The sequence below is a fragment of the Pezoporus flaviventris genome, unplaced genomic scaffold (genome assembly GCF_033815535.1).
Source record: "Pezoporus flaviventris isolate CSIRO_AGI_PZ_B2104156 unplaced genomic scaffold, CSIRO_AGI_Pfla_v1 ptg000455l, whole genome shotgun sequence".
Classification (NCBI taxonomy): Eukaryota; Metazoa; Chordata; class Aves; order Psittaciformes; family Psittacidae; genus Pezoporus; species Pezoporus flaviventris.
This window is the reverse complement of record NW_026893002.1, coordinates 38,166-62,500: the sequence shown is the minus strand read 5'-3', so window position 1 is coordinate 62,500 and position 24,335 is coordinate 38,166. Positions and strand designations below refer to the sequence as shown.

At 46.6% G+C, this 24,335-nt stretch overlaps 3 protein-coding genes across 3 annotated transcripts in view; 2 read left to right on the top strand and 1 right to left on the bottom strand.

Moving 5' to 3' along the window:
• Positions 1-24,335, bottom strand: part of ATF7 (activating transcription factor 7) — a 230,292-nt gene that overhangs the window by 188,861 nt on the left and 17,096 nt on the right. The gene's annotated exons all lie outside the window — the stretch shown is intronic.
• HOXC9 (homeobox C9) lies at positions 7,943-11,149 on the top strand. The gene is made up of 2 exons (XM_061443632.1): positions 7,943-8,560; positions 10,524-11,149. The coding sequence occupies exons 1-2, from the start codon at positions 7,999-8,001 to the stop codon at positions 10,766-10,768; spliced, it is 807 nt and encodes a 268-aa protein (XP_061299616.1). The 5' UTR covers positions 7,943-7,998; the 3' UTR covers positions 10,769-11,149.
• Positions 18,295-22,627, top strand: HOXC8 (homeobox C8). The gene is made up of 2 exons (XM_061443627.1): positions 18,295-18,747; positions 20,806-22,627. Exons 1-2 carry the CDS (start codon positions 18,312-18,314, stop codon positions 21,096-21,098), a joined length of 729 nt encoding a protein of 242 aa, XP_061299611.1. The 5' UTR covers positions 18,295-18,311; the 3' UTR covers positions 21,099-22,627.

Sequence of the window (24,335 nt, the reverse complement as noted above, 5' to 3'; positions counted from 1 at the left end):
TGAAGAAAATCAGGCGTCTGTGTTACATGAGCAATGTCTGTGTTAGGGAAAAAGAAAAAAAAAAGGTTATTTCCCCCCCCCCCAAAAAAAATGTGCTGGAAAAGTTGGAAAAGTTGTATCCGAATCTGAGCGTTTCAATGTGAAAAAGAGGAGAATAAGGGGGGAAAAATAAAGCCAATATCAGCCGAGCTCAAAGGGGAAGAGTGCGGGGTCCTGTGCTGTGCGTGGGGCTAGTCATGTTCGTGAAATGGCAAGGCGAAAAAGTAAATATGCGGAGAGCAGAATAGAGTGTGTATGGAGGGGAATCTGCTGAGTGCGAGCAAGGGCTTTGCAGGGAGTCGTGTGTTGTGATATCTCAAATAACCCCAGAGCGGCGGGTGTTGGTCTTAGGGTGGAGAGGAACAGGTTGAGGTGGAGAAATGAAGTCTGAAATTCTGAATATTTGGATTTTTCCGGCGAAGCAAAATGGCAGGCTGGCGAGTTTTCATAGGGCATGTTCAAATCTGGTGGGAAGGGTGTCTTTTGGGGTTTAGTTTTGATTTCTTCTGCTGTTGGATTGTGATGTTTCGGGGTTTTTCCCTGCTTTGACTTCTTATGTGTGAGCCTCAGGGCAAAGTTGCTGTGCAAGGAGTATATTTCGATTGCAAAAATAGCCATGTCCTTGCTTCAGAGGACGGGCTCTTGGTGTGAATGTTCTGACCAGGATGAGAATAAAATCACATGCGATGAATTAAAGTGTGTTTTTAAGCGCCGGTTTGAAAAGATCTCGCTTTGCTTTGTCTGTTGTGTTAAAGATGTTGTATTTGAAGTGTGGATGAAACAAAATGATTGTGGATTTGGTCCAAAGCAATGTTACATGGGGTTACGGCTGTTTTCATCATCCTTTTAGGTTGAATACACCAGGCTGGGGAAAAAAATATAATAAGCGGGATAAAAAAAATGGGTGAAGGAAGAAAAAAAAGAAAGGAAGAAACTCATTCACAATACTGTAAATTAATATTTCAACAGGGACAAGGTTGATTACTGGTACATTTAACCATAATTATTTGATATTAGTGCTGCGATAATTGAATGATTTAAAGGTTTCATTACATGTACGATGAGTTTGCCTTCTCTGTATTAACTATCAGCAGATTTCTTTCCCTTTCTTCTAACAGCATGTACAAGACAAAACAATATCTACAATGTGGATATTAAGATTGATTTTATTTCTGAGAGACCACCCCCCTGGAGAGAAAGAGAAGAATCTAAAGTTAATATATGTTTAGCAACCCAACTCCAGAAATGCAATAAAAGTTTAAAATCTCCCCTACTGTTTTTTAATTATGATATTAGATCGGGAAGAAGGACAGTGGGAATTTATTGCTTCAACTATTTCGTATAGATGTGCCTGTTTTTTATGTAAAAACATGGGTAGTCAAAAAGACACCATGCTGTTCGCCTTCATCTTTCTTCACGTAATATTGTTTGGTTTGTTGCTCAAGCTCATGCACTTTGGGTTGCTGCTATCGGAGTAAAATATTAGCTGTATTACGATTCAGTGGATTGCATAACTCTTCTTGCGTCTCTTTGTATAATACTCGTCTCCCAGCAGGTGTAATTTAAAAACCTGGAGGCTTTCGCCTCTGCCTCGCACACGCATCGCCCATAGATGAAGTTTATCCTTTGCTGCTATGAAGAATTTGGGGGGGGGGGAATGTCCTAAAGATCTCTTAGCAAAACCTATGGGGCAGAGTGGAACAGGAGGCTGTGAGGAGATGAGGTTTTGTTGGTAAACTCTCCCCTGTTCTGCAGCAGGGGAAAAACTGGGCTGTATTATGTTTGGGGTTTGTTTTATTCCGCCTCCTTCCTCTAATCCCCGCCAAATAAAAGCTGTTCTGGCTTCTTACGGCTGGATTTTGGGACAGTCCCCTGAAGGCTCAACTCTTCCTTACGAGACGAACCCGCTCCGGGGCTGGAAAACAAACTGGGGCTGGTGTAAATGGTAGCAAATGTCCCCGCTCAAGGTTGTTATCTTGAAGTGTCTGAGTGTCTGGCTCAGACACCGAGGATTTCCACAGGTATTGGCTCTGCAGATGACCTTTACAAATAACTACTTGGAGCGGGGGTGGGGTGGATGGAGAGAGAACACCGGGTATTGCCTGAATATCCTTTATTTTAAGCCATAATTGTGTCAGATAAAGGCAGGTTTAGGACTGAGCTGATCTCCTGGAGGAGACGTTTGCACCAGGCCAGAGATATTGCGGCGCAGACTGTGCTGGAATCCATTGCCTAAAGCATCACCCTTCTCCCCTCCGCCCCCCCCCCCCTTACATTTCGTGGGGTTATTGTCTTATTTGGGGGCACCAGGCTCTTCCTAACACCTTGTGCTCGCTTTCAAGCTCGCTGGTGTGCAACTGGAGAAGCCAAACAATAGAATTTGCAGACACAACTTGGAGCTTGCAACTATAGTTATCTATGCTAATTACAGGGTGTCTGACAGAAACATAATAAATGTAAAGGCAGAAGTATAGAAATATGTTTCTTCAGGCAGTATACACTTCGCCTCTCTGGGTTCAGGCTTGTTTTCTTGCTCTTCTTTCAATTTACTTCGCTGGGAATCTTTTTTTTTCCCCTTCTGCTGACCTGCATTTCATATCACACCCAAAACCGAGCTAACCTGGAGAGCAGCGAGGAAAGGAGCTTGGATTTTACACCCTCGCGGGCTGCTGGGGTTTGTGAACATCTGCAGCCGGCTTCGTCTGGGGGAGACCTGAAATTTTGGGAAAGGAGACCATAACACACTTAAAGAAATTGTTCTGAGCTTTAATTGCACCTCGGAATTTATTGTCTATTAGCTGTACCTCCAGCACTGGAGAGACAGGAATTCTTAGCAACAGACAGAAAAGGGGGGGAGTGTGGGGTGTGTGGGGTGTGCGTGGAGGGGGGGGAAGCACTTAAGCAGGTAAAAAACTCCTGCAGTGTCATTTTAAGCGGAATGCTGATTTTCTTTGCCTCAGTTCTCCCATATTGACTCCGATTGAAGTTTTCACGTTGACAGAAAGCGATGTGCGAGTTCCAGGGGTCAGCTGTTGTCCTGAGGAGCTTTTCTATATATGATAACTTTTAAGGAAGCTGAAGCAAATACGATTTTCAAGCAGCCAAAGAATTGGGGGGGGGGGGGGGAGGAAGGGGGGAGAGAAAGGCAAAGCTTATAGCCTGCAATCGCGCTGCTGCAAGATTCACGGATGGTATTTGGCCTCAAATGAATCTTTCCCCATATTTATTTACTTTAAGAGACAATCCTGGAATAAACAGAGGCATCTGGGGGATCAGGAAATATTTCGCAGCCGCTTCGGAGAGTCTGCTTTAGATTCATTCAATCTATTGTGTACAATTTTTTTTCCCTCTTCTTTCTTTTTAAGGAAAGGAGGGGTGAAGAAGGAACAAAAGAAAGAGAGAAAGAACTTGGGCAGGCGAAAGAGAAGAGGAAGGGAATGGAAAGGGACAAAGAAAGGGGGGCAAAGGGAACTTTATTCCGGGTTAAGGCTGAAAATGCAGGCGGGGAGTGGGAGCTGGAGCTGCCTCAGAGGGTTACTTTCGTTTCGCTTCTGGAGAGAGATGAAGGCAGCACCGCCCTTCCCTGCTCCCCCAAAGCAGGGGCTGGAGGTGCGCGGCGGGGCCGGGGCGGGGGAAGAGGGAGCCAAGAAACCACCGATTTCTGTTTTAATCCGAACTTGACAGTGTTAATTGAACCGAGGGGATGCGGATGGTTTGTCTTTTTTCTCCCCTCTCCATTTCGCTGCTTGGCTGGGGTTGGGGGGGTGGGGGGGGACGGGACGGGACACGACGACGGAGCCACAGTGCGTACCCACAGCCCCCCCCCGCCCCCCGAGCCCCTACCGCCACCCCCCGGCCCGTCTGCGGTTCCGGGGCCGCCCCCACCGGGAACTCCGGGCTCCGGCCCTGGGCTGCCCCGGCGGGCAGCAGCGCCGCAGCCCCGCTCCGCTCCGGGGGAAGGCAGGCTGCTGGCGGTGCTCGGGCCTGGAGCGGCAGCGGGGAGCCGGGGAACCCCCCCTAAGGACCGGGGACCGCGGGCTGCCCTTCCCTTCCCACCTCCTTTTGAGAAAAACATGAATAAAAACATTAAAAAGCAAGAAAAAAAAAAACCAAGAAAACAGTGTCAACCCAGCAGGAAGCTATCCAATACTTGGGATTTTTTACCCCCTTTTTTTTTAATTTCCTCCCTCTTCTGTCCCTCTTTTTTTTTTCTTCTTTTTTTTTTCTTTTTTTTTTATTAGGGTTATTTTTTTGTCTCCCTTCCTTCCAATCAGGGGAGAATTTCTCAAAGCGAAAGCAAAAGATCTGGAAGTGAGGAAAGAGCCTGGTTTGCGTGCACAGGGATGCAGCTCGGGCTGAGCACACGCAGCACTTGCAAGGAGCAGGGCGAATATGGGAAGCCTTGAGCTCCGAAAAGGTGTCAGAAGTCAACCAGCCAGGACAGTGCTCAGACAAAGGCTTCATTTTCTGTAACCTCCTAATTTGCGACTCGACTTTCCTTTTATTTGAATCATTTATTTACCATTTTAATTCTCCATCAGGGGAAAAAATAACAATATAAAGACTCACACGGCTTGTGGACTGCTAGTGTTCAGTTTTGCTTAATGCAGTTAAGTTTCTTTCCCCCGCAGATTCAAAAGGGGAGGTGAGAGGAAAAGATATTAGCCTGCCTGGAAGGGATGTGATAGTTTGCCATCATTTCAGAAGAGGTAATCTCCCATTAAACAAGTACCGGAGCTTTTGTGGAGGCATAGGAGTCTAGCTGGAGCGTGCATAAAACCTTGTAGCTGCTGAATTCAATGGCAAGGCGTGTTTTAAATCCAGCCTGGATATTTGCTTGGAGACACTGCTGCTGAAAAAGAAGACTATTTCAGGATCTTGCTGTATTTGCCCTGCACTCTGAGTGGACTTTATTCACATAACTTTGCGTTCATCCATGGGGATGGTTTCATGTCGAGATAACCGTGAAAGGACAGTATTTTATGGGGGTTCACATCGTGTTTAAATTTTAGGGGAGGGCAATGTTCACATCGTGTCGCGGGATTCTGCAGCTAAACCTGGAGAAACATTGTCTTAAGCCGTGTCTTTAGTCTTAAGCGTGTCTTTAGTTCGCTTTAAGGTGAACTGTCTCCATCTCTGCTTTGTACTGCTTAATTCTCAGAGCCCAGCAGCCCCTGAATGAAAGGGCTTTGCCATACAAACTCTCTCTTATGGTTTTATTATTATTTAAGATCCCACGACTATCTGGGGAGTGAGTAATTCCGTGTGCTGCAGGTTTCCGGGCGAATAAAAGAAATCTTTGCCAGATATGTTTGCCTTTGTGTAGCACCAAACATACACCATCCACGACTAATTTAGTGACCTTGCCTGCTTGCATTAAGGTGACAAAAACTGCTGCTACTTATTATAGCTGCGTGGCTTTGGTATTTTCTGCTCGTTTTGCGGTTCGTCTGTGGCATATTCTGACATTATTACTATTTTTGTGGCCCTGGAAAACCTCCCCCCCTGACTCTGCTTTTCAGTGCTTCTCTCCCTCTGCATGCTCAGTCTTTCCTTTCCCTCTCCCTCCTTCCCTTTCTGCCTCTTTTTCCTTCCTCCCTCACCCCTTCTGCATATACATCTGCAGACGACCCTTCTTTTGTAAGGACTTTCTTCAAAATATCCCACTAAAGTAGGAAAGCCACGCTGCTTTTTCCCCTCCACATGTCACAGCCCACTATATTAGCAGCCCTGCAGAGTAAGTATATTTAAAAGAGGAATAGATAAAAGAATGATGAGGATATACATATATATATTATTATTTTTTTTCCTCTCGAACATAAAAATAAGCGTCACTGGAGACTGGTGATTGACAGATAAATGGGTCTCGATAAAGGCCAAAGAAGACATTCTGCTCCTGCAGGAATATTTCCCTTTAAGGGCTCACATAAAGCAGGAGACTTAAAACGGAATGAGGAATAAATTCGGGGGAGGAGGGGGGGGGGAGCGAGTCGATGACTTTTCGAATTTGGAAAATCCAGAGTCCCTTGGCAAACACCTCCCGTCATATTTTTCTTCTAAAGCCTTCCCTGGTTTTCGAGAGGGAAACCCTGTTTCTACCAGCAGCCCTGGGCATTCCATTTGGATTTATTTCATTATTTTAGTATTTTTTTTCCTGGAGCCCTATGGATTGAGGTGCAGGGGTTTACCCTGGCTCAGCTGAGGGGGTAAGTTTGTAGGGGCTGGGGAAGATGGGGGGGGTGTCTCCTGGCAGCATCACTTCTCCTTGCCTGCTCAGCCCTGAATCTGCCTTAATCTCTTTTCTCCTCCTGCTCGCATTTCCCATGCAACTTACTGAAGGGGGGAGAAAAAAGCCACAAGCCCAAACTCCCAGGACCAGAAGCGGTTTCTGCCGTGTCCGTCCTTGGGACTTGGCCGGGCTGTGCGGAGCGCCTGTCACTGGGGAAGGCTGCCTCACTGGAGACTCCCTGCCCACCCCCGGCAGGAGCCCTCAGCGCGTCCTCAGCCTCCACTTTGCCTCCTTCCGCCGAATTTTGACCATTTCCCTCCATGTCCTCCCAGCCCTAGAACCCCGAGGTGATGGAGAGCCCTGGAGAGCCCATAATAGCCATATTTTGAGGGGGGCTCGCTTTCTAAAAATGATAACGAGAGGTTATTTTTTGTTAGGCATCTTCTTTATCTTTTTTCCAGAGCAATCTCCTAACTCCCTTCTTCCAGACTCCAATGGGCGTGAGCTATTTACCTACCTGTCTTTCCTTACAAAGGAAAGGTTATTCTCTCAAAATGCAGGCAGGCTATCACGGAATTTTTAATGCTCCCAACTTCTTCAAGCGGTTTTGGTGCAAAAAAAAAAAGGAAAAGTTTCCAGGCGTTAAGAAAAAAAAGAAAAAAAAAACCCACAAAAAAATAAAAAAAAATCAGGACAATCATGTGCCCACCACACGTTGTTGCTTCCTCCTGATACACGCAAGCTCTCCCATCCTCAGCTCTACAGCTGAAACTCAGTCCTACGGTTTTATTTAATGAACGACACGTTTATGAACAATCAAATGATCCTCGTAAAAATTTTATTGAAGGACATAAAAACATCCACGACTACTTGCCGAATAATGCAGCCTTTCACTGCAAAAGCCCAGTCTTTCCTTCCCCCCCCCCCCCTTTTTCTTTGGGGGGGGGGTGTGTTAATATTATTTCCCCCTCCTCTTTGCAAAGATGCTCCTCATACTGTGTCTAGATTATTTTCTCTCCTCCTGAAGACACTTATTGCTCAAAACAGGACTAGATGTGCCTGTGCCCCACAGACTTCTCAGCTGCTGAGCAGCCTGACGATGAGACAGCGCTGCAAAAGATGACAAAAGCCCCTTTTGCTTTTAGGCTAAAAGCTTCTTCCTCCCCCCCCCCCCCCGCCCCAGCTCCTTTCTCCAAGTGGGGAGCCCACCTCCACCGCACTTCTCACTTCCCCCCTCTCCCCTTCCCACAGATATTCAATTTAATGTATCCATTAGAGGCTAGGAGCTGCAGAAGGAAAGGACAGAGACAAATTACGTCAAGAAATAGTTCCTGGACTACCTTCCACAATTACCTTCCACCTTCCTCAGCACCAGGGCAAAGCTTCCCCCCACCCTCCAAGCCCGTAAAGAGCATCCCCCGGCGGGGACCGGCCGAGCCTCCCTCCTCCCCATCCCCGCCCCGTTTCCAGCGCTTTTAGGAAAAGCCGGGTCGCCTTATTAAAAAAATAAATAAATAAATTTAAAAAAAAAAAAAAAAGGAGAGAGGAAGAAAAAAAAAAAAAAAAAAAAAAAAGACCTGCGGATTGATCCACGCTATATTTTTGGGTAAATACAATCACGTGAGGGCGGGCAGCCAATGGCACACTGGGAAAGGCTGAAAAAATAATTACCTGCCCTGATTGTTCTATGAGAAGATAAAAAGTACACATACAGTTCATACAATAATCTTATGAATGTAAAAGAGGGGGGAACCATGTCGGCTTCTGGCCCCATAAGCAACTACTATGTTGACTCCTTGATAAGCCACGAGAACGAAGAGCTCTTGGCCTCCAGGTTCCCCGGCTCTGCCTCCCACCCGGCTGCCGCCCGACCGTCAGGATTAGTCCCGGACTGTGCCGACTTCCCGTCCTGCAGTTTCGCCCCCAAGCCGGCCGTTTTCACCACCTCGTGGGCTCCCGTCCACTCCCAGTCCTCCGTGGGCTACCACCCCTACGCCCCGCAGGCGCCCGTGGGGGCCGAGCCCAGGTACATGCGGACTTGGCTGGAGCCCCTCGCCGGGGCCGTCTCCTTCCCGGCCTTCGCCCCCGGGGCTCGCCCCTACGGCCTCAAGCCCGACGCCTTCCCGGGGCGGCGGGCAGAGTGCGGCCCCGCCGACGGCCGCGGCTACGCGGACTACATGTACGCGGCTCCGGGGGAGCTGAGAGACAGAGCAGCGCAGACAATTCCTTCCCCGGAGTCCGAAGCCATCGCTTCCAGCAAACACAAAGAAGAAAAGCACGAATTAGACCCTAGTAAGTCGAAGTCATTCTTGTTTACGACCGGGGAGGCATTACGGCTTCCAGGACCCTACTCAATAAAATGAAATTACCTTAGAGAGCCCGACCCTAAAACTCCAGATACGCAGGAAGATCTGGGGGTTTGGGCGAGTCCGCCTAGCAGAGCCGGAGAGCGAATATCTCGACTTTGTTTTGGGCTCTTTAGTCTTTTTTTTTTCCCCCTTTTTCCCTTTTTTTTTCCCTTTTAAAGATTTCCTTGCAAGGGGAGGGGGGCGGCTGTTGCCTTCTTTGGTCAAATATTCACCACCTTCCACCAGGGAGAATGAAAAAATAGCTAAATATATAAATATATATATATATATAAAAAAGGAGAGTGCGTGTGTGAGAGGCAGCGAGAGGGGGGTAGGCAGGAGGAGGAAGCTCTTCCCTTTCAAATATTCCCACTTTCAAAGAACAAGGAAGAGTTGTAGCTGGCTGGAAGTGAACGTCTTGATGTGGGTTTATTTCTTTTGGGGGGGAGGGTTAAGGGCTTTCTCTGGATAAATGCAGAGGTGTCTCTTTATCTATTTTTTAAATCAATAAAAGCTCCACCGGTGCAATTATTCATAAAATGCTCTAACACGTGGGAATAAATGAAAAGGTGGGTGCCCAGGGCGAGGGTGGGGGCCGTGTGTGTGTGTGCAAGGGAGAAAGAGGAAAATTGGGAATTGTAAAGGCATAAAGTAAGTGCGTGGAGGTAGCTGAGGGCAAAAGGCAGCAAGCGCAGGACATTGGACCATACACTTGAAGAAACATCTTTTGCAGCCCAAGGGAGAGGGGGAGGGAGGGAGGGGAGTGAAAACTCAAAAAGACAAAAAGGAGGGAAAGAAAACCTAATCCAGGCATCAGGAAACCTTGAACATTGTAGGGACAGGAGTCAGGTAACTGCCACCATCACCCTCACCTCCAGCCTGCAGCGTAGGGAGCCTGGACCCCGGCTCTGCAGAGGGGACCAGCTCCGGAGTGGTGCAGCCAGGAGGTCAGCTCTGATCCTGGGATGAATAAGAACACAGAAAACCCCAAAACGCCCCCAAGCCAAGCCCTTCTCGCCAAACCCTCCCGATAGCAGCTCCGCATCCGCGGGGGATGCATAGGGGGATGATGCGGGGGCCCCAGCTCGGCCCCGCAACCGGGAGGGGACTCTCCCGGCCTAAGATGGGGGTGATTTCCGAGGGATAAAGCCGGGTGACAGCACCTTGGTGCCTCTCGCTCTCTCCCTGGCAAGAAGCTCACACCTCTATTTATGACAGGCGGGCTGGTGCCAGGCACCCTCGTGATAAAAATAAGTCGAGGAATCAGAGGGCGAAAGGGTCCCTTTGCTGGCAGGCAGATGCCTAAAACCGGCTGAGGGGAGAAAAAACCCTTTCCTCCAGGATGGGAACTGTGTTTTTTTCCCCCTGAGCAACGGGGCTGGAGCAGCAGTGGGGAAAGCCCTGTAGTCCAGGGGAAATAAAAAAGAAAAGGCAATTTCTGGGCAGCCAGTGGGACATCTCGCGTGTCATCCTTAAGATATTAAAACAACAAACTCGGCTTTCCAGGTCTGGGAAAGCTTCTAGGGGAAAGTATTGGAGAGCTGAGGTTGTAAAAAGAGTTTATGGGCCTATGAAATGGTGGGAATTTTGACTTTTTATGACTATGTTCTTAGATTACTGCTAGTAGCAGTCATGTGGATAATTATTATTTTAAACCCATTGCTACAGTTTTATTTACTGAAACTTTTATGTGAGAACAGCAGCAAAAGAAAAGGAAATGACCCCTCCAAAATAAACAGATTAAACTCTTCTGAAGGTCACTTAAAATATTTAGGTAAGATCTGCTAATTAAACAGGTTTCTTTCTCTAGATACACAGGGCGTGGAGGGGGGAGGGAAGAAAGGCCAGCTGTATACATTGATTTTTTTTTTTCCACCCCCCAAAAATATCAAAATCTTCTTTCTCAGACAATCCCGTCGCAAATTGGATTCATGCGCGCTCCACGAGGAAGAAAAGATGTCCTTACACAAAGTATCAGACCCTGGAACTGGAAAAAGAGTTTTTATTCAATATGTACCTTACACGGGACCGAAGGTACGAAGTAGCCAGAGTCCTTAATCTCACTGAACGCCAAGTCAAAATCTGGTTTCAGAACAGGCGAATGAAAATGAAGAAAATGAATAAAGAAAAAACCGATAAAGAACAGCAATAAAGTTGGCAAAGTCCAGTCAATGAGAAACGAGGGTGGAGAGAAAGAAAGAAAAAAAAAAAAAAAAAAGAAAAAAAGGAGAGAAAAAGAAAAGAAAATAAAAAAGAGGCTGGTTTTGGGGGTTGAAATATTTCTGACTTTGAATGTGCGGATGAATGTTTTAGCGTTATAGGCAAACACAGCAAGCGTTTGGGGACACGAGTCTTTTCTAAAATGCAACTAAATAAAAGAGAGATTGGGGGGGGGGTGTTTTCTCTTCCTTTCTTCTTCCTTGTTTTGTCCTCCTCAGAAAACAAACACAAGAAGTACTTGAATTTTTTTGTTGTTGCTGTTTTTAGTATTTTATTTCATAAATTAAACTTATCCAGTATTTTTATTTTTTAATTCCGCGAGCTCGCGAGTGAATATTTTGTACAAAAGAGAGGAAAAAAGAGACAAAAAAAAGAAAAAAAAAAGACAAAAAAAAAAAAGACTGAAGGGATTATGGCTCGATGATGTTCTGTCATGGTGTTGAACGTTTCTGCTGTACTTATTTGTGTATTTTATTCTCGTCTCAGAACCGTTCTGTAATATTGTTATGTTCGCTATTGTAGAGCAGCTCTATGTAAATATACCTAACGTCACGGGGAAAGACAAAAAAAAAACACAACAAAGAGAGAAACAAACAAAAAAAATCAGTATTTAGGTGTCTTTTTCTTTAAAGCCCTTTGCAAAGGAGCAGCCCCAGGGCTTTGCCGGTGCCGGTGTCGGTGCCGGTGCCTCGGCGGGGAGGACCCGAGCATCCCCCGCAGCCGAGAGCGGAGCTTTCTGCTTCCTTCCCCAGCCCTTTTCTATTTCAAAGTAGCATAATAAAAAGGCGCTGAGGTAAGGGTTATATGTGCCATCAATTTTGAGATTGAGATAATTAATTGTACTAATTTATGACCCCAGGCAATCGAAGGATATGTAAAAAGACTAAATATGGATGCTGGGAATAGAGGAGCTTGGCAAAGGATCCGCTCGCTGCCATCCGCTCAAGGGGGAGCTTCTGCCTTATCGATGGGGCTGCCAAAACTTGGAAGGTTGCTGGAAGTGCTGCTTCTCACAAGACAGCTCAGGAGAAGGGGAAGAAAGAAATGTTTGCGGTGGAGAATGGGGGAAAAAAAGAAGTGCCTGGGGTGGAGAAAGGCTTGTGGGGGGGGGAGAGAAAAAGCAAGAGGGTAAAGAAATAAATGTGTAGTGGCTATGCGGCAGACTGCAGATTAAAAAATGTACATATATATGTATATATATATATAAAAAAAAAAGAAAAACAGGGGTCCGGGGCGAGGGGGGAGAGAGACAAAGCCCCCCCCCCCTCCCCCTTCACCCTACAAGGGCAGATTAAAAAGAAGAGGGGGGGAGAAAAGGGTTGTTGGCTGCGGAAAGGTCAACACATTCCCCCCCCCCCCCCTCCTCCCCGTCCTGCCAGGGCGAGATGGGTCTGGTGCTGCAGAGGCGAGAAACCGCTGCCCACAGCGCAGGGAGCAGGAATTTATCACTGGCTCCTTCTCTGGGCGCTTTCCAGGCTGCTGAATGAGAAACAAGAGGCAGGAGATTGTATAAAAAATGAGCAGCGAGGGATGTTTAATCATAAAAACTTGTTATAGGTCCCTTTCTTTAATGAAATGAGTGGAGCAGCGTTTTAATCTTTCTAATCAAAACCAGATCAGGCGAGCGAGATACGTTTGTCGCCCTCGTCCCGGTTCCTCCGAAATCAAAAAATCTGGAAGCGATTACTTGTGGTGATCTCATAAAATATTGCTCTTTAATATTTCTTGCTGAAGCGTTTGGAGGTTCTTTCCCTTGCCCTGATTTGTGTCCTCGCTTCTAAACCGGGGTCTATTTTTTGTCACCGGAGGGGGACAGGCACACCGCGGTCTGTCCGCGGAGACATCCCTGGAGCAGGGGAAGCTCAAAAGCCCTTTTACAATCCCAGTTTTGTGCTAGGTCTGTTCGGGAAAACGTTAACGAGCGCAATGAAATGGTCAGGTTAGAAAACATTTTAGCAGAGAGGAAGATTTATGGGCCGAAGGAAAAAAGAAAAAGAAAAGGGAAGGGGGAAATCTTTCCATCTAAGTCATGTCATTTTAATTTTTTAAATTATTATTATTATTATTCCTCCCGTCTGCTTCTCTCCCTTCCTTCATCCCGCCTCAAATAAAGGATAAAACCCTGCAGGGTTGGGAAGCGGCTCGCCAATGTCCTCTTCGCGAGAGGGGAGAAATCTCCCCGCTTTATCGTTATTAAGTAAGAGGAAAATAAGCCCCTAAACAACAAAACAGCATCCCGATCATCCTTCGGACAGGACTTTGGAGGCAGTTTTGGACCCGTCTCTCTGGAGGGGCTTGTCAGGAACGTTTAGTGATGTTGAAAAGACATGATGTATGGAAGTTCATTTTGGCCCCCCTTTCATTCAAGCGGATCTCATTTCCAGTGCGACCACAGCCTGCTCCCTCCCCCTGACCCCCCTCTTTCCCTCCCCAGTCCCCCCTTTCCTCCCCAGCCCCTCTTCCCCCCCCTCCCTCGACCCTCTCCCTCCCTGCCGCAGCCCTCTCCCCGGCCGGACCCCCCTTAGCGCCGGCGGGCAGCGGAGGAGATGCCCCTTTGTCTCCACCGAGCTGCTGGTTGGGGCTTTCTTTTGTTGGTGGTGGGTTGGGTTGGGTTAAAATCCTGCCGCAGTTTTAGTTCATGTGCAAGGCCCCCGGTATCCTCACACCACCCCCCCTCCGTCCCGTCCCCCGGTGAAGGGTTACACCAGTTATAAAATGCCATTTGGCCATGCTGGGAGGCTATGCTGGTGCGGCTCAGCCATTGAATTTCTCCTCCATAGGAGCCAGAAGAGAAGGGGGAAAAAAAAAAATAATCCCCAAACGCCTTTAGTGTGGCTCAAAATAAATAATAATAATTTTAAGAGAAAAAAAAAGAAAGATCCTGCGGCTTGCACCCGGCAGCACGCCCTGTGGCCAGCCTTTCCCTGGATTAATGTATCAAAATGCTCCAATTTCGGCATTCTTTGACATATGGCGCGTGTGTGCAGACGCATACTGATACAGCTATTGTGTGCCGGCGCTTGTGACCATGCACATCTCTTTCTGCTTGGGGAGAGATGCGCTTATAGCTCTCGGAGGGAATAAAGAAAAAGTAATTAATAACATATATATATATATATAGGGGTGAATATAAGGCTCTGGGGGTGTTTCGTGGCGGGGTGTGTGTGCGCCTGGTTTCTAATCTACCCTTTTGTAAGGCTCACAAAACCGACAGGACTCTACAGCTGTCCATAGGTACATTTCCGCAGCCAAAAAAATGCCACTTTTACAACTCTGTTTGTCTCCCTGCTATGCGGGGCTGAATAGGAGCGAACAAAACAGGACCCTAGATCTGGCTAGACGTCTGGCTTTAATTGCTTTATGGTTTAAATAAGGTGGGTGCTCTTCTCTTTGAAACCGGATTATTGGAATGTTTTGTCTACAAGCTACAAACAACAGACCCCCCTCGGACAAGGGGAGGTAAAAAAGAAAAAAAAACACAGAAAAAAAAACCAAACCCAAACCCAAAACACCCACCAAAAAAAAAAAAAACCCACCCAAAAAGGAAAATCAAACCCCAACTCGAAGCTAAAACTGATAAAAACGGAGGTTGGAGGTGGGGGATGTGACACATCTGGTGGGTTTGTTTGGTCCAGCTTGTGTGCGCTGTTAGATTTGTCATTTTTATGGGTGAGGGGGAGAAAATAGATATACAGGGAGGAAAATGGCTTTTTTAATATAAATATTACATATATATTTGGCAGGAAAAATCCTGCCCGTGCTCGGTGTTTCTATAGGGGTGACCGCTCCTGGAGCTCCCCCACACCCCCAAAACCTCCGGTAAAGGATTACGGTTTATAAGGCACCGTGGGGGCCGGTGGGTGCACCCCCTCCCCAGGCCCGCACCCGCGGCGTTGCGCCCCGGCGCGGCCACGAGATGGCGCTGTTGCCCAATGATAGCGCGGGGCTGCGCGCAGCTGGAAGCGCCCCGCGGCTCCCCCCCCCCCCGCTCCGCACCCGCGGACGGGGCTCCGCGCCCGGGGATGGAAGAAGGGGACACGGAACTACCTAACACCCCCCCCTCTACGCGCACACTCCGCACTGTGCTGAACCCCATCATAAAATCGCTTCTTCTTCAATAGCATATTTTATCCGCGGGCAGCGCGGAGCAGCGCTCAGGGCTGACATCTCACGGCGCGGGGAGGGCATAAATGCATAAAAAATGCTTGCACAGAGAAATCGCCTGTTTTGAAGTGGTTGTGAGCTTTAGCGCTTTCCCCCCTCTCTTTCTGTCTCTTTATTTACGCACGTCACGTCTCTCTCCCAAACCTCCTCATTTTGGGGTGGGGAAGGAGGGAATGACATTTCCCAGTGAAGGTCAGGGCAAAGGGGGGGGGGGGGGGGGGGGAATAAACTCGTGAGGGTACAATGAAACACCTAAAAGTACAATATAACCACCCCGATAAAGCAGCATTGGAGCGCATGCACCGGCAAGACACATCACCCCCCCCTCCATCCCCACATCTAAACACGGCCAAAACAGTAAAGACAAAGAGCAGCACTTTCCCCAGACAGTAAATGTCAAAATATTTTCCTTAAAAAGAAGCAGGCGATTGCATATATCTTATTTCATGCAATCTGGAAGGGGGTGGTGGGTCCTTTCTTTCACAGACACCGAAGGCAAATATTTATTTCTCAGCCTAAGGTAGGATTCGGAAAGATTCTCTGCACCTTCGCTGACTGCATCCAGGGATAACGATTGGAAAAATACAGCAGTTTTTCCCAATCCCAGCCCAAACTGCCCTTATCTCACAACTTTACTCGGCTATTTTTTTGCACTTCCATTTGCACGGCTGCCTTTATTGCACGGGAAGGCACTGGGATTTTAAAAATAGAAATGCTATTGATTAGAGGAGGAAAATGCTTCAGCTCGATTATTAGCTGTTAATTAAAGAGTCTCTATCCCTACTTGCTCTTTTATTGGGTTTGGGGGGATTTCCTAGGGGAAGGGTAACCTGGGGAAGGGGGCATGAGATGGGTGAGCTCTGTAAAAATGAATATGGCCATCATGCCGTCCTTGGGATTATTGGGGTATGAAGGCTGTTTCTTCACAGCAAACGCAGCTTGATTTTAAGCAGTATTTTCACAATAGGCAGTGGAAAAATCACTGTTCTGCATCGCTCATTGTCTGCTTACGGGGAGGGAAAAACACACTACACGTTGCCTTTCCAAATGGAAAAATACACCCTCGAATCACGAAAATCTAACTGGGGACTGAGTGGCTGCTGGGTCTTTTCCTCTACTTGGGAAGGTGTCTGCAAAAAAAAAAAAAGGAGGAAATAAAATACAAGTTTCAACCTCACCAAAGGTTTGAACCACTCCATGCCTCAAAAAAAAAAGCGAGAATGTGACCTTTGCTGGGCAGAAAAACACCTCAAACCAGCCTGGCGAGGGGAGCTGGGATGGTCTTTTCCTCCCTCCACACTTGAAATCGGTCAGAGTCACCCAGGTCTCTTCTGAAAACAATTAGGCTGGGTGGGTTTTCTTGGTGGAAGAACATGAGGGAAAGATTTGGAGGTCTGCAGACTTTGGAAGGAAACACGGGGGACTGTTAAGAGCACGGTGTCATTCGGGGGGTTTGATCCATTTTTGCGGCTCTTCAGAAAATAGCCATTTCCGAAGTGCGTGTGTCTCCTCCTCCCCCCCCCCCCCCCCCGCCCCGAAAAATTAACACGAATCCTGGTGATTTGATGTGATTTTTTAATGAGCTGACTTCCTTCATGCAGTCGTAACAAAAAAAAATGAAGTGTCCGAAGTGAAAGGCTGCAGTGAGTGGTCACTTAGAGTGCAAAAAGTGGGGGCGAGGGGCACAAATGCCACTGGCAATGGGAAAAGATGGGGGGAAAAAATCACTCTGTGGGGTAGCGAAACGGTAAAAAGAAATAAAGAAGCTCGGTGGTGATATTTTACAGGCATGCACAAAAGGGAGTACATACTTTCTGTCTCACTTTGCCTCTCTTTTCGTCCAAAGTAGCTCTCTTTAAGCAATGGTCTACTTTATTCCCTTGGAAGGACGCTTCCCTGCTATTTCCAGCCGTGGATTTTCAGTGGTTGGTTTGAAAGGAAGCAAGGGGAGGAATAAATAAATAAATAAATAAAATAACAAATAACTCCCCATAATTTTCTGCCTTTATTTTCTTTAAAGAAGGACAGCCAAGGAGCAGCCAATCAATACGGAGACGTTTCCCTCGCCCGCTCGCTCCCCGTTTTGCTTTTGTTTGCTTGTTTGAGTCCAATCTGGCAACCACCATCACCACAATAACAACAACACACGCACCCCCCTACCCAAAGGAAGCCGGATAAATAAAGGAAGAAGCTGGGCTCAGCGACTCCAGGCACACCAAATACCCCCCTCCTTCCCCTTTCTACCCCCCCCCCCCCAGGTGGGACCAAACCCACCCTCTCACCCCCCCCCCAACCCCCAAACCCCAACACAATGACAACAACAACAACACCAGGGGTACCCTCACCATCCTCCCTGGCTATGGGGTGACCCCATGGGAGGCGGGGCTGAGCACTACAAGAAGCTCACCCCGAATTATTGTTTGGGGGGGGGTGGAGGGTGGTGATGGGGAGGGCAAAGGGGGGGCTGCTTGGGCTCCCTTTACCTGTTGAGGTTACCTAGGCTGACCTCCCAGCGCATGTATTTGCTGCCATCAGTGAAGAGGCTGCTGCTGGGAAAAAAAGAAAGGGGGGGGGGGGGGTGCGTATGTTTGATATTAATGCGCACCTTCACCCTCCTCTAGTCATTAGGTGTGGGCCCCCACCTCTTTAGAGGGTTGTGTGGGTGTCGTCGTCCCGTCCCCGTCCCCCCCTCCTTGCGGTATACACCTCCTTTGCTTCATACATACACCATCATCACCACCACCCCCAAAGCAAAGCGCCCCAAAACGCTGTCATTTGGCTGCAGGCTGTCTCGGCGTGGCGGAGGGATGTGTACATCTCGTGTGTGAGGGGAGAGAGGAGGGGAAAGGAAAAAAAAAAAAAAGAAAAAGAAGAAGAAGAAGGAGGAAAAAAAAAAAAAAAAGCCGGGAAAAAAAAAAAAAAAAAGCCACACCACCGGGATTTTGAGGAATTTGCCTGTGGTGTTAAAGGGAAGGAGCAGAGTTACAGAGAAATTGAGAGAGAGAGAGAGCTCTACCTACCGACAGATTACAAGAGAAGTCAAGAGCACCGCGAACCAAGCGTACAGACACACAGAGGCACCATGAAACGCCTTTGAGATCGCATTAAAACCAAAAAAAAAAAAAAAACCAACCAAAAAAAAACCAAAAAAAAAAAAAAGCCACTAAAAAGCAGGACTTGAGACAGTCCAGGGACAACCTCGCTCTAATCTCGAATTAAAGCGTCTTTTTTTTTTTTTTTTGTAAATATATCTTTTTTTTTTTCTCTCTTTTCTTTTTTTTTTTTTTTTTTTTTTTTTGCATGCGAGGGTCATGAGTTCCTACTTTGTAAATCCTCTTTTTTCCAAGTACAAAGGCGGTGAATCGCTGGAGCCAACTTACTACGACTGCAGATTTCCACAAAGTGTTAGCAGGAGCCATGCTCTCGTATATGGTCCGGGCACTACTGCTCCCACCTTCCAGCACCCTTCACACCACGTCCAAGAGTTTTTCCACCACGGAACCTCCAGCATCTCCAACTCTGGATACCAGCAAAACCCATGCGCCTTGGCGTGTCACGGAGACGCTTCTAAATTCTATGGATATGAAGCTCTACCGAGGCAATCGCTTTATGGTGCTCAGCAAGAGACGACTGTTGTACAATATCCTGACTGTAAATCGTCTTCCAACAGTAACTCTAGCGAGGGACAAGGGCATTTAAATCAAAATTCGTCTCCCAGTCTCATGTTCCCATGGATGAGACCTCACGGTTAGGACCTTTTTTTCCTCCTCCTTAAATGTTTTCCTTTATTTTTCTCTCTTTCTCTCTGTCTCTCTCTCTTCTCTCTGTCTGTCTATATATATATATATATGTATGCATATAGAAGCACAAACATATGCATAGCTATATAAACATGCACACACACATATGCATACATATATATATAAAAGAATCTCTATATAAGAGGCATAGATGTAAAATATGAAAGAAATGAGCAGTTTTGTGCTAATGTTTCTTCTTTTTAGGAAGACCTTTGAGAGCAAACACGACAGCAGTTACTAGAGAGCCAGCAAGGTGATTCCCTGCAAAAGGCTTAAATCACAATAAAGTAAAACTTGTTTTTTATTGCTTGCCTTGAGGATAGGCAATAAGATACAGCTCCCACGAGGTTGTTTGCATGTTGATAATACACTGCTCTTTAAAATGTCATATAGCCTTTCATAACCGCTTGGAGACGAAGCCTGAAAGGTGGGAACTTGTATAAGTATTACTAATACTTTACATCTGTTTCGTAGAGCCTAGAGATAAAAGTTTAAACAGAAAAGGAAACTTAGCTCGGAGCTATGGGGTGGGGTGGAGGAGAGCAGGCTGCTGTCCTGGGTTAAGAAAGAAGAAGGGGGTGGGAAATTCAAAATAATTCGTGCTGAATGGAACTTTGCTCATGTGAAGTCCAGATAATTGCACAGAAAGCGAAATACTTCAAAGTACAAGTTTCCCCCAGCTAAGGACCAAGGTTGTCTCGAAGCCTTCTTAATTCAAAACATGTGAAGGTTAGTGTTAATTTTAAGGACAATCAGAGCCCCAAAGTGGTTCCTTTCCCCTACCCCCACGCGAATTTAACAACAACAAGGAAAGCAAATAGAAAGGACTCCTGGCTAATGCAGAGAGGATGTGGCCCACAGGCTGGGAGATAGACGCAGAGGAAAACATGCTTTGACCTAGAGGTAGTCTCAAGGATGCAATCATTTCAAACTGGAGCTTTTCCCTTTTTCTTTCGCAAATAGATTGGTTTTCTCATTAAGAAAGGTCGGTGCAGAAGGAAGTGCAGGGACTCAGCTGCCTATACCTCTGTCCTCTTCCTTGCTTTTTTTTTTGGGGGGGGGGGGGGGGGAAGGCTATTGCTGCAAATGACCATCTCGAGTTGGTTTAAAATACAGTCTCTGTGTTTGCACAGGCAAATACCCATCTCTGTCTGTGTGTGCTTTACAACCACACAGCCCTAAACGAAGGGACGGGGAGTTAATAGGAAATTCGGAGTCTAAGGTTGTAAATATTAGGAAACAGAAGGATCCTGAGCCTGTGTTTTGGGAAGAATATTTGGAAAAGCAATCCAGAATTGGGCATTTTGAGGGGAAAAGAGAGAAAGAGAGGGAGAGAGGAAGGAAGAAAGGAAGAGTGGGGGAGAAAGGAGAGAAAGGGAGCAAGGTAAAGAAAGAAAGAAGGACAGAGACAGAGAGAAAGACAGGAAGAAAGAAAGAGAGAGAAAGAAATAGTTGAGAGATTAAAAATAAAGAATTAAGAAAAAAGGAAGTAAAGAAAAGGAAGAAAGGAATAAAGAAGGAAATAACAGGAAGAAAGAAAAAACAATGGGGAACAGGAGAAAGCCTGGAGAAGGTTTTATGGTGAACAATGCACCTTTCCTAGGAAAATAGTTATTTTTCATGGAGTGGAGCTGCCCACCAGGACTCCCCACCTAGAACCACCTTTTAGGAAGCTGGAAAGGTCTCTTTTGTGCATGAGCTTGACACACACCTCCCTGCACCCAGCCAGGCAGCCAGAGCTTAGCGCTCCCCAGGACAGCCAGGCAGGGCAGCTGGCTCTCAGTATCAACAGCAATATCAGCCCAATGGTTATTAATAATAACCCAGCCACTTTCCTTTCTCTCCTTTAATATGCAAAGGGTTGAAAAGGCCTTTTTTTGTGGAGAGAGGCAGTAGTTTCTGTAGGAAAATTGAGGCTAGGGGCTGGGGTTTGGGGGGGGGGGGGGGGGAACAGAGCCTCCAAAGCAGGAGAATTAAGAAGTTATCTGATGTTTGTGTCCTACAGCTCCCGGAAGACGCAGTGGCAGACAAACTTACAGCCGGTACCAGACCCTGGAGTTAGAAAAGGAGTTCCTCTTCAACCCGTATTTGACACGGAAGCGGCGGATTGAGGTCTCTCACGCCCTGGGACTGACCGAGAGACAAGTGAAGATCTGGTTCCAGAACAGGAGGATGAAGTGGAAAAAAGAAAACAACAAAGATAAGCTGCCGGGGGCCAGGGACGAGGAGAAAACGGAAGAAGAAGGGAATGAAGAAGAGGAAAAAGAAGAGGAGGAAAAAGAAGAAAGCAAGGACTGAGTTCTCAGCCCCTTGAAGTCTCGTTTTATGGCAGATGATAAATCGAGATGTTTACGACGGTCATTTGCTTTTATAGAGTATAGAATGGAGAGGCTCACACAGCAGTAACTACCTGTCAAACAGTTGTAGCCTTTTTTATTGTCATAGAAACTTCCCCTACTTTACCCCCCCCCCTTTTTTTTCTTTTTCTTTTTAATAGCTGCGTTTTTAGCTCAATAAATACATAGTTGGCTTGACTGCAAGAGCAGGGAGGGAAGAAAACGTAAAAAAATTAAGAATGAAATGATCCAGCTGAGCAAAACCATCCCCAACCCCCAGCAGCCCTAAACCCTGCAAGCAAATGTCACTGCTCGTCCCTTGCTCCCTCCGCTCCCGCCTGCGAGGCTGCACACATGGGTGGGTGCAGAATATGTATTTATTTGAACGGCTTTGACTTTGTCTATATTTTTGGGGGGGGGGGGGGGAAGAACTTTTTTAAGCTTGGTTTTGCCTCTCCCGAATGACCCTAGGGGAAGTGCGAGGGTGCTTCCAGCTTCCTTAGCTTGTTTGTGTAGTGTCTGTCTATCTGTGGAGATCTCCATTCCTACCAGCCATTTATCAATCCCCTCGGAGGGGCCAGTCCTGCAGCCCCTGCTAGATAAGAAGAGCAGCTTGGAGGGTGAGCATACCTGGCAGCGCCCTCAAACACACCCCCCGCCTCACCAGCCCCCCCATTCCTATAGGATTGAGGCTTGTATATACCTTGATAGGCCAAAAGACGCAACCCACCTCCTTCCTTATTTCTATAGGCGCTGTTTACCCTTTGCCTGTGTGAGCACTCGAAATTCTTCATGTACTACCTAAAGGGAAAACCTGCAATAATTATCGAATCTACTATCAACAAGGGGCTTACGCATCCTAAATTTTACTTGGTCAGAATTTATTTAAGAGAGAGCGAGCTGTGGTTTTGCCCTGATGCAAGCTACTAAGTAGCATAAAAGAATAATAAAAATACAATAATAATAATAAGTAAATACAAAAAAAAAAATCTCAACCAACCTTGTATTGTACTTTATCACTACCTATAGAAGGAGTCATGCTTTGGAAGTATTTGTAATGCGGTTTTCTTGTCGTTTGTTGCTGCTTATTTTCTTGGAAAAAAAAAAATAATAATAAAAAAAAAAATCCCAACAACTGAAACTGCCTAGTTGAGAACGCACAGTATTGTATTATTTTATTGTGCTTATAAAGTAGTGTAGAACTAAATTGCACTGAATGTATAGTTATCTATTTGTCTTGACTTATCTGTTAATGCAACATGCTCGAAACACACAAAAAAAATCCCTCGTCATTTGTTTTATGTAAAAGCATAGTTCTGCGTGTTCAAACTCTGAATGTAGCAATTACCGCCAGGAAATAAAAAAAAAAAAAGAAAAATAATAAAAAAAATACCCAACCTCTGGACACCGTGGATTTGTATTGTATACGTGAGACATTACGTAAATAATAATAATTATAATAATAAGAATAATAAAAGGATTTTAAAAGGACTGCGTTGCCTCCAGTGCTATGTCTCTATTTCGAAGCACCCACACGTACCCATCGCTCAGAGTGGGCTCTGACGAATAGTTCATCCTTGGAATCATCGTTGGCACGCTTCAAAACCCAAGGCTCATCTTTTATTTGAGAGGAAATCAGAATATCTTGGCTCAAGCACCAGCGGAGGTGGCTGGGGCGGGATGGGGGGGCAGGATTCCCCGGCCAGAGCCTGAGCGGGGCAAAAAGAAAGCCCTCCTTAAACCCTGCTGCTAATTGTGTGTCTGAAGCTGTAGGTCCGCTAAGAAAACACGAATAAAATCATATATTGCAAAGACTCCGGAGCTGTGAAGTGTTTCTTGGCTGCGGGAGAGGTTTCTTTGTGGGGTGGAAAAAGGGGGACGGGGGGTGCGTTGGGTTTCTACTGGGAATTGCAAACCCCACACTGGTTCTAGGGTGCAGGAAAACCCCTTCCTTAAGGGTTGGGAGGAGGAGACGTCGTTTCCCACCCCCCCCCTCCACCCGGTTTCTAAGGACAATCCGGCGGTCGTCCGCGGGAGGTGGCGAGGCTGGAGGGATGCGGGATGCACAGAAACCCACCCGCACCCGCGGAAGAGTGCGGGGCACTGGGGGGTCGGGGGCAACGCAGTCCGGGGGGAAAACAGCCCCAAACTCGCCTTCAAGAAATTAAAGTTGGCAAGGAAACAGCGTAATCCTTTCTATTTTTCTTCCCCAGGTGTAAAGTCCCTTTTCCTCTCCCCCCAAATTCCCACCTTCTTCCCCATGGACACCATCCCTAAAACCCACGTCCTTTTCTTTTACGACTACTACTATTACTGCTAGTACTACGGCTACTGCTATTATTATTATTAATAATAACAATATATTTTGTTGTATTATACTGTATATGATATGCTATGATGTTATATCTTATAATCTTACATCATATCATACTCTACCCTATTATATCCTATCCTATGACATGATATCATATCATACTTTATCATATTGTATTATATTGTATCATGCTGTATTACATTTAGAGCAAAACCTGGCTTGATGCCTTCAGGTCTCTCTTCTGCACCTCGGATGGGAGATAAACTTTCTAATTATTTCTCTCCCCACCAGCTTCATTTCCCTGAGCGAGGTCTATTGATCTGTAAAACCCAGTCTACCCCTTTTTCTTTCTAACCCCCCTCTGCTGATAAACCTCGAGACCAGGGATGCAGAAGGAGAGGGGATGTTTACCCAGATATTGCAGATAAGGGAGCTCAAGGCTCCTCGCACGCAGCCTGGTGCGCGGAGCTGTGTCTGGAGGCTCCTCCGTGGGCTTCAGACATTCTTAACCCAAACCCCACTAAGCTTAAAGGATTTAAATGCCTCGGGGCTTGAAATTGCTGGACGCTGCCCAGGAGAGCTGGGGAAAAAGATGAAAGAAAAAAAACAAACCCCAACAACAAAAAAAAAACCCCAAACCACAACAAAATAAGACGACGAAAATTAATAATAATGAAAATTAAATGGAAAAATAATAGAAATTTTAAAATAAATGCGCAGAAGGAGGGCTTACAGCGCGCAGGAAAACGAGACTCGGGTGGGCTTTCACCCTTTTATTCACTCCCCCCCCCCATCTGCAGCGCCCTGCGATGCCAGGGGGAAAAGGGGATTGGAGAGGTGGGGGATGCACCGCAAATGGCATCAGCGGGGTCGGATCCTGCTCGG